Source organism: Adiantum capillus-veneris, chromosome 2 (genome assembly GCF_014529385.1).
Source record: "Adiantum capillus-veneris isolate H3 chromosome 2, ASM1452938v2, whole genome shotgun sequence".
In the NCBI taxonomy this organism is placed as follows: domain Eukaryota; kingdom Viridiplantae; phylum Streptophyta; class Polypodiopsida; order Polypodiales; family Pteridaceae; genus Adiantum; species Adiantum capillus-veneris.
Genome location: NC_140932.1, coordinates 121,822,445 through 121,830,709, shown reverse-complemented (window position 1 = coordinate 121,830,709; position 8,265 = coordinate 121,822,445). Strand labels below are relative to the sequence as shown.

The following is an 8,265-nucleotide window of genomic DNA, read 5'->3' as shown; positions in this document are numbered from 1 at the left end:
CAAAGAGTTCTCTTCCCTTTGGTTGAGATTAATATGCTTACTTATTTTTCCACATGTAACATCAATACATAAGGTTCGATGTTTTGACTTTGGGGTCCATTGGCCAAGCTTAAAATTCTTTATGCAATACATGATGACTTTGAAGAGTAGCATATAGTCAATCACACTATCCTCATTGTGTTGTAAATCCGTTGGTTCCACTCCACAACGATACACCATTAGCAATGAGTATACCCATGCTATTGCACATGTATAAAAGTAACTTTCCATAGTGATCCGGCTCTTTCTCATCCATTGAAGTACGATCATACAAGTGAACTTCCTCCAACTCCCTAGAAATGTATGGCATATAAATTGTTGAGTATCATGTTGCAATGGATTTGTGTCATATCCCCAAAAATAATAACATTACCTTTGCCTTTAAATTAAGCAACATCTTCCTCTAAATTTTTTAAGAAAATGATCTTTATCCATGCAAGCATAAAAGAGGGAATTATGATAAGGAATGTAGTAACCGGCTACAAAAATGGGTGCTCTCTTTTGGTGTCATAATTTTCAGCTATACATAACATTTGTGTTTGTCATCTTTCACAATTGATACAAAATCTTCCAATCCTTTCTTAATCATACATGCCACCTCTCCTTGCCCTCTTCATTGCTTGAGATTCTTTGACCACATCAATGAATAAACATTGTAATCCTCCAAATCGTTAATCCTTTGTGTATCATGCTCCCAAGTTTCAACAAAAAGTACAACATCGACTTTGATTTTTAGTTCATCTATGTCCACCCTTGAATTCCATGGGTATCAATTGCAATTCCAAAAGCATGCTTTCAATTGTAACTTGGCAATCATAGGTCACACATTCCTATTTACTCAAGGGACTTGTCTCCTCCTTGGGTATGTATTCTAGATCTCCTTATTTTTCTTATTCCCCTCCTCATACGCCTTGCGACACATATTTTGCTGCTTAATAGTGTGATCTTCACATACAAAACATTTTGTACTCCTCAAATAAATCCAACTATTATCAAGGATAATCTTTCGTTTGGTCTCATCCGGCATGGTGCATACAATTGGTTGTTCTGTTGAGTGAGAAGCTCCTTGTTTAGCCACTCTTTGTGCTCCATAAATCATAACGTATATACTGACATGCCACAGTGGGTTTTTAAGAAATCTTTAATAACAATGGTAAGAGAAGGAGGTTGTAGGTGTGCTAAGTGCGCAGATGCATGTGTGCACAGTGCATGCAGGGAATGGGAGAAGCAAGAGAGCTGTGTGGCTTGAGCAACCTCAAAGAATAAGAGGATCTCCTTAGTCTTTGTGTATATCAAGAATAAGGATGTACAGTGGGCGGCCGAGACGTTCGGCCGCGGGCAAAGATGCAACGACTTTACCCCGACTTTTAGGTGATGCGCCGATAAGTGAGTGCTACTAGCTAAACTACTAGTATGTACAAGAGGCAAGCGTGCGTACCTACTCTAGAGTATGTAAAGCTCCACTATGCATCATTCTAGTGTCAGTCACTGTACGACTGACAATCCTTGCTACAAATGATCCCACTGCAGGAGCTAGGTTGGACCTTGACACTAGTAGGTTGTACATGAGATGTCCGAACACTGACAAAATTTGCACAAACTTGGCTGTCCTAGCCTCTGATGTGCTATCTGCATGCACTGCATCATTAGGACTACTCATTGCGTATGGATGTGTCAATGCCGACACTGGGATGGGTACGTCCCTCTCACCCATAGACAAAACCATGCATCCTGGTATTTACTCATCAGCCTATAGCATGAGCATATCGAAGAACTCCATGTTCATCATCTGTGTCTGTGTCTCTAGAGAGCAAACCCGCTCTAGCTCTATTTGCACAGACTGACAATACTTGCTGAGTCTCACTAGAGCATTGTCGCTCTACCTCTGTCTCTACAAAGTCTAATGGCAGATCCTACACAACTAAATGCTCTGTCTCGTGATCATGGTGGAGCTCACCCACGAAGGAGACGCGTCTCGTCTCTCGCTTAATACATGCCAGCAACAAAATCGAGACCATGCCATCTCGTGCCTCAGATACATGCATATGATATACCAAGCCACTGAGGGCTCCCCTGGCAATCACTAATGATCCGCAATGCATCTGGAAAGACTTCTCTAAAAGCATTGTCTGACACCCACAATTTGCTAACTGTCTCACTAAGATCAAACTTTGTTTTAGCTGAGAAACATAGCGCACATGTTGTAGCGTATAGAATGCACCACTAGGCAATGACAAGCAAACATCTTAATGTCAAACACCGAACCATCGGCCCAAGTGTAGACAACCAAAGCTTTCACTAGGAGGTGCTAAACCGCTCACAATGTAGTGTGACGCGGAAAGCTGCATCCTCATTTAACAACCAACAAAAAGAAGTGTCTCCTCTTAAAGACATGTAAGCAGGAGGAACGCTAAAGGCAAATATGATATCATTGTCACTGGCATATGAAGCCACCACTCTAGCAAGTGTCAAAATTGTATCTGCATCACACATAGATCTTTGGTATTGCCTCATACTTCTGAAATAACGGCACCTAATGTGCCTAGTGTAACCATAATGCCAACAACGCATATATTGGCAACTACAAGAATGTTGTCTCTCACGAGTCATCACTATAAACTCTGAATTGTCACACATGTCTACTTTATGGATGCCAAGAAACCAAAGTATGGCAAGAAAACAAACTCAACCGTATATTGTGACAAATTGGCAACAAAAGTGGGAGACTCAACCACTACACAATCATGAAAACCATGATCAATTGCATCAAAATTGATGCCCACATATGCATAAAATCATCTCCACAATATGCTATCTGCATGTATACAATCAGGAACAAATGGCTCAACCAAGCATAAATTGCATAACCATATGCACAAGTAGTGAGAAAACACACTCAAAATGCATTAAAAAAAAAACTACCTGCAAAAATAACTACAAAAACTTGTGAAACCTGTGACTGCCTGTAATTTGTAGCCACATGAGCATATGCAACTCTCACTCTTGCGAGAGTGGGTACAAGAAGTGTCCAAGCTGACAAAACTTATCAAAAGAGGGAGTCAAACTCGACCACTAAACCATCAGAGAGTAAAACCACAGATACCCCTAAAGCATGGCGAGAATTGGAAAAAATCCGATAGAGTTTCCTCTAAAAAAATGAGTAAAAAACTTAAAAAATCTCACCCAAATCACATGAAAACATACACTTAATGTCTCAATAAACAGATCCACAAATGGTATACATGCATTGCCAAAGGCCTGGCAAACAGGCTCACTCTTGAACGAGTGGCTCTATGGACCTGTACCTATCCAAAAAGGCTGTAAACCTACTACCTATGAGCTATACCTAGCTCAAGTTGTATCCACATATGCATATATAGCATAAACTGATGTGCTAAAACCACTCTCTGGCATGGTCTACCCAGTCACACATGAGCACTACATGTGCCGCATCATTTGCAGTGTAAGGAATGCGTAAATTGTGAGCAAACTGCAAGGAAATTGGTACGCTACCTTGTCGATCGGATAGCACATCGACCAAAAAGAAGGCACAAAACACAGCCAGCTGGCTATGGTTGTAAACGTTGTCAAAGAGCCGAGCGTGCTTGAGGTAAATCTGCTTCGAAATGGTTTGTTAAAGCCGTATGTGTCGGTATGTGTGGTCAAAGTTGAGAAAATGGGGAACCGTCGAAGCCAAATGGCCGTCAAGGGGGGGCGGGGGTCGTCGAGGAGATGTTGCGAAGCCAAGCTGCTCCGGATGGAGCTAGCAGAGAGCCGATGCCATTCACACTCAATTTGTCTCCGGGTAGGTCAAAATCAAGGTATCGGGGTGCCGAGGATGTCCATCTGAGCCAAACTGCTCCAGATGAGCAATAGGAGGGGAGCTAATGGCGAGGCTACGTTGGAGGAGAGCCGGACTGCTCTCTCGCACTCTCACTATGTCGAAGCCGAGAAAAAATTGATGCCTCTTTCTGCCGTCGGACGGAAGCACTCACCGATGATGTAGCCATTACAAATTGCCGAGAAGAATGCCAAAATCAAGTGTTGCTGGCGCAGGAGGGTGTTTGGTCGATGTCGAGGGATGCTCGGGCTTTCTCACCTATGCTCACACACGCTTGGTATGTGTGTGCACGCACACCAAGAACATACGCGCCCGCTCAAGTTTCATCGCAACCAAGAGAACTCATGAGTTCTCTTGAAACCTGCAGATGCCCAAAACACACAACCAAGCTCAGAATTGCCATCGACTTCTGTTGCTTGATGATCATTTCCCCAACGATGATGGTTTGATTTTTCCCCAATTCCGAGCGTTGCCAATTGCTGGGAAATTCTACTCTCACTTGCTAATTTGATTTGTTGCATATTACAAGCTTTCAACTTGCTGCCCCCTTTGCCTTGCTCATGAGCCCCTGCTCCTAGCTTGTTGTGCGTGTTTGTGTGTGTGTGCGTGCGCGCGCGCAACACACAACCAAAACACCACATCTGAAGCAAAAATGGTCCTGCGCTTCAGGGCTCCTACAGTTTCCAGCGCTATCACTAACGTCGTTCAGTTGTGTGTGTGTGTGTGTACACCACACTGGTGCTAACGTTGCTCAATTGTGTGTGTACGCTACACACAAAATTCTTATCGCTAACGTCGTTCAATTGTGTGTGTGTGTGTGTGTACACCACACTGGTGCTAATGTTGCTCAATTGTGTGTGTACGCTACACACAATTCTTATTGCTCGATTTGCCTTCAGCCTTCAAGCTTGCTACCTTGGTTCGCGTAATGTAGCGTTATATGTTCAAATTTTGATCTTCTCAATTCTACTCCAATTTGCTCGATTTTCCTTCGATTCGGTCTCAAGCTGTTCAAAGCCCAATTTTGACCATAGTGTGTGTGTACACACACATACTCCCTTATTGCTGCCTTCGACTCCTTGCAGTGCTTTCGATTGATTGTGTCAACTCCACCTTTGCGCTCTCTTGCGATTCCAAGCTTCAATGCTCGACTTCCCCCAAACTTTGCAGACTCAATGAAGAGCTACTCGATTGCTCTACAGATTCTCCTACACACAAGTTGGGCAATCTGTGTTAATGTGCCCTAACCATTTGTGTGTGCAGAGGGCAGTCCGAACCTTATAGTCTCTTGTTAGCCTCATCGATATAGAGTGTCTTGCATATTAGCACGATGTTATTTGGTGCTTTGTCCAAGCAAGTCACAAAGAAGTTACTTTTTACTTGTCAATTTCCATGTGTAAATCAGGGTAGTTTTGTGTTGCCTTTCCCTTGGTAGGAAATTGAGGCAATACCCATGTAGGGCTTTGTGAGCTTCTATTAACGTGAGTCCGGTTGGAGTTGGATACATCCGGAGTGTTTGAGCATGTTTAGAACTTTACATGGTTCGTCACATGCTTGCAAAAAATAAGGTGGAGTAGATGGTAAATGTGATAGCCCGTGACTACATATCTTTGCCAATTCTTGTTGTACAAAGGCTTGTACATCAGTGGTTAACACATGACCCCATGCGGGATTAACCCCGTTTTGTAACTTCTCACAAGGACATTTATACAGAGATTTATCATGTAGAGTAACACTGTTCGGGCATTACCAAGCTTAACTTTCAAAGGGGCCTCAAAAGACCAACTGAACAAGCATTCTCCCCATAGTGGGGCGGTTACGATGCACATACCAAAGAAGAATAGTTAAAAAAAAGCTCTCAGATTGCAGAAATCTAACAATGGGTTGACAAACCAAATTGGAACAAACATGCCTTTGTTTTGAGGCTTTTTCAGTAAATGTAATCTTCTGTGTACATGCCGAACAGCCTGTAGCACACAGAAGAGGGAAAATTTTTAGTCATACACACAGCTTTGGCACTCGCAGTGCTTTGTGTGTTGAAAGAGTGGTAGATACACAATGGAGAGAGAGAGAGAGAGAGAGAGAGAGAGAGAGAGAGGAACACAGACAGAGGTAGAGATGGATACAAATCGAAAGGAGCTCTCTCCCAAAAGCTCGTTCCAATGGCTTTAATCGCCTCGTGAGCGCGTGTTTTTGATAAAATACAGCTCTAAGCAATGTTCGAAAAAAGATCTCTCCAAAGCTTGCTCCATTCCAATGTGAGAGAGAGAGAGAGACAGAGAGAGAGAGAGAGAGAGAGAGAGAGAGAGAGAGAGAGAGAGAGAGAGAGAGAGAGAGAGAATCTGCACCCGACTTGTCTCAATTCTCCTTAGTCAAGAATTGGGGCCACATAGGGTAAAGGGCCAATAACGAACCGAGTCCCTGTACAAAGACCCGCCTACTCCCAATAAATAACTAACGGCTGCTCCAAGCGTTGAACAAGCAATGAGATTGAAATGAAATCCTTACTGTCGGATCCTAGGTTCAAGCCTTGTTGGCGCAACGGCTCTATTCACCGCCTCTCTTTAATCACTACTCACCCATTTTTTGTTTCAGGATGAAAAAGTTTTTCTATCGCGAGTCGGCAGTGTGGCGCCAATTGTGCTGCCCCCTTTTGCTCAGGTTTCATTTGCGCAGTTGCTGCTTCGAATGTGTGCACCATGGGCCGAGCAATCTATTGCTCAACTTAGATGGCGTCCCCTTTACCCTACAAACTCTATTCAAAGTGAATCTTCAAAATCTTAAGCAGACCATAGTGAAAATTCCTTCTTTATGAATGTTAAAATGCGTTAATACACACAAGCAGTCTCTCTCTCTCCCTCCCCCTCCCCCTCCCCCTCGCGCTCTCGCGTCGCGTAGGTCATTGGCGACATGGATGCGGAGCTGCTGCAGCTGCAGAGGCTGTTTGAGGCGGCACAGCAGGCAAAAGCAAGCGTGCGACTCTCGGAACGCAATGTGGTAGAGTTGGTCACGAAGCTCCAAGACCTTGGTCTCCTCCCCCCCCTTCTGCATACCGTGACCGGCAAAGAGTATCTTACACAGGTAAATGTCTCTCTCCCCCTCTCTATGAGTATGTGTCGCACACACGTGCGAGCATGATCTGAAACATGAGAGCAGGTGAAACTTGACAAAAGACTAAAGAGAGGGAACGTGAGTCACCAAGCACCCTGGACATAATCGTGCCAGAAAGCAATGCGTTGATCCTCATCTCTCTGCAGAGGTGCCTCTTGGGGGCTTTGGATTTGAGAGGGCCTCAACTATAATGGGACCTTGGTGAGTGGTAGTGGCCGTCAGTTGTATAAGGACATGCTCTAGTCACCTTTTTTGAGTACTTTGTCAGGATAGGTCGCACATTACTTGGGCGTAAGAAGTCTCAGATGCCCAAACGTCAGAGAGAGTGGTTACATGTAGGTTTATTACATTTTCGGTTGTGTTGTAGGCTGTGAGCGTGGCATGGAGGATTCCTTATTTCCATTGGTTGCTTACTCATGGTGGTTTTTTAGTTGGCTTGTAGTGTTCAACTGGGCTTCGATTCTCTATATATACGGTGTATTTGTAGGATTGTGGAGACTCCCAGCCATTGCCTTTGGGGATGCTTGAAGCTTCACATCACTCCTTGTTTGGAGAGCCCTTGCATTACTTCTTTCCAGAGTAGCAGTCTTGTGGTTGATTTATTGTCTTGGCAGTCATTTATTTTTTGAGGGAGTGGGTCTTTATGCTGACAGCCTCAAGGTATCTCATGGGTACTTTGAGTATGATACCCAGAGGGGATGCGCAACACGATGCTCCTCAGTTCCGAGATGAGGTGTTCTACAGACTAGTTACCATTACATTGTGGAACGTTTGGCGAGCCCATTGACACCATGTTCTTAGTGCTGCACCGTCCTCTACTGCGGACATCCTTGCAGACATTTGGGTGGACATTATCCACACTCTACATAGCCAATGAGATTCATCAGCGGTCCTCATGGGCAGTTGGAGAACGTAGCAAAGTTACACGGAATAGGATCGGACAAGCTACTTCATGACAAGGGTTCAATTAGCTTAGGAAGTGTTCTGGCACTTTTGTAAGTCTGTTTGCAGACCGTGCATGTCCAGGCACTTAGAGTAGATGCATATCCTATGGTTGCACACAACATGATCATCATAACCCATCAGGAACATTTTACTGTGCACAAAACCTATTTCTCCTATTTAAGCCATTTTTCACTTATTATTATTAAGTGACTTTGTTGGGAAAGTGGGTAGGGCAATTCTGGTAAGTCACTATATAAGAAACCTAGCGCTAGCACTTTCTGGCAGAAGAGGCAGCAGATACCAAGTGTCTGGCAGTGCACCTTCTCAAC

At 43.9% G+C, this 8,265-nt stretch overlaps 1 protein-coding gene across 8 annotated transcripts in view; it reads left to right on the top strand.

The window, feature by feature from the left end:
• The first annotated feature begins 6,714 nt into the window (after nt 1-6,714).
• LOC147463503 (E3 UFM1-protein ligase-like protein) overlaps nt 6,715-8,265 on the top strand; it is a 139,352-nt gene continuing 137,801 nt past the window's right edge. For 6 of the 8 annotated variants that reach the window (XM_086489352.1, XM_086489369.1, XM_086489362.1 and 3 more), the window contains exon 1: nt 6,716-6,961. In XM_086489352.1, coding sequence (XP_086345478.1) covers nt 6,791-6,961 — 171 coding nt within the window. In that variant the 5' untranslated portion in view covers nt 6,716-6,790. Of the gene's footprint in view, nt 6,962-8,265 lie in introns of all 8 variants that reach the window. The other 2 variants (XM_086489382.1, XM_086489332.1) reach the window with 1 other exon arrangement.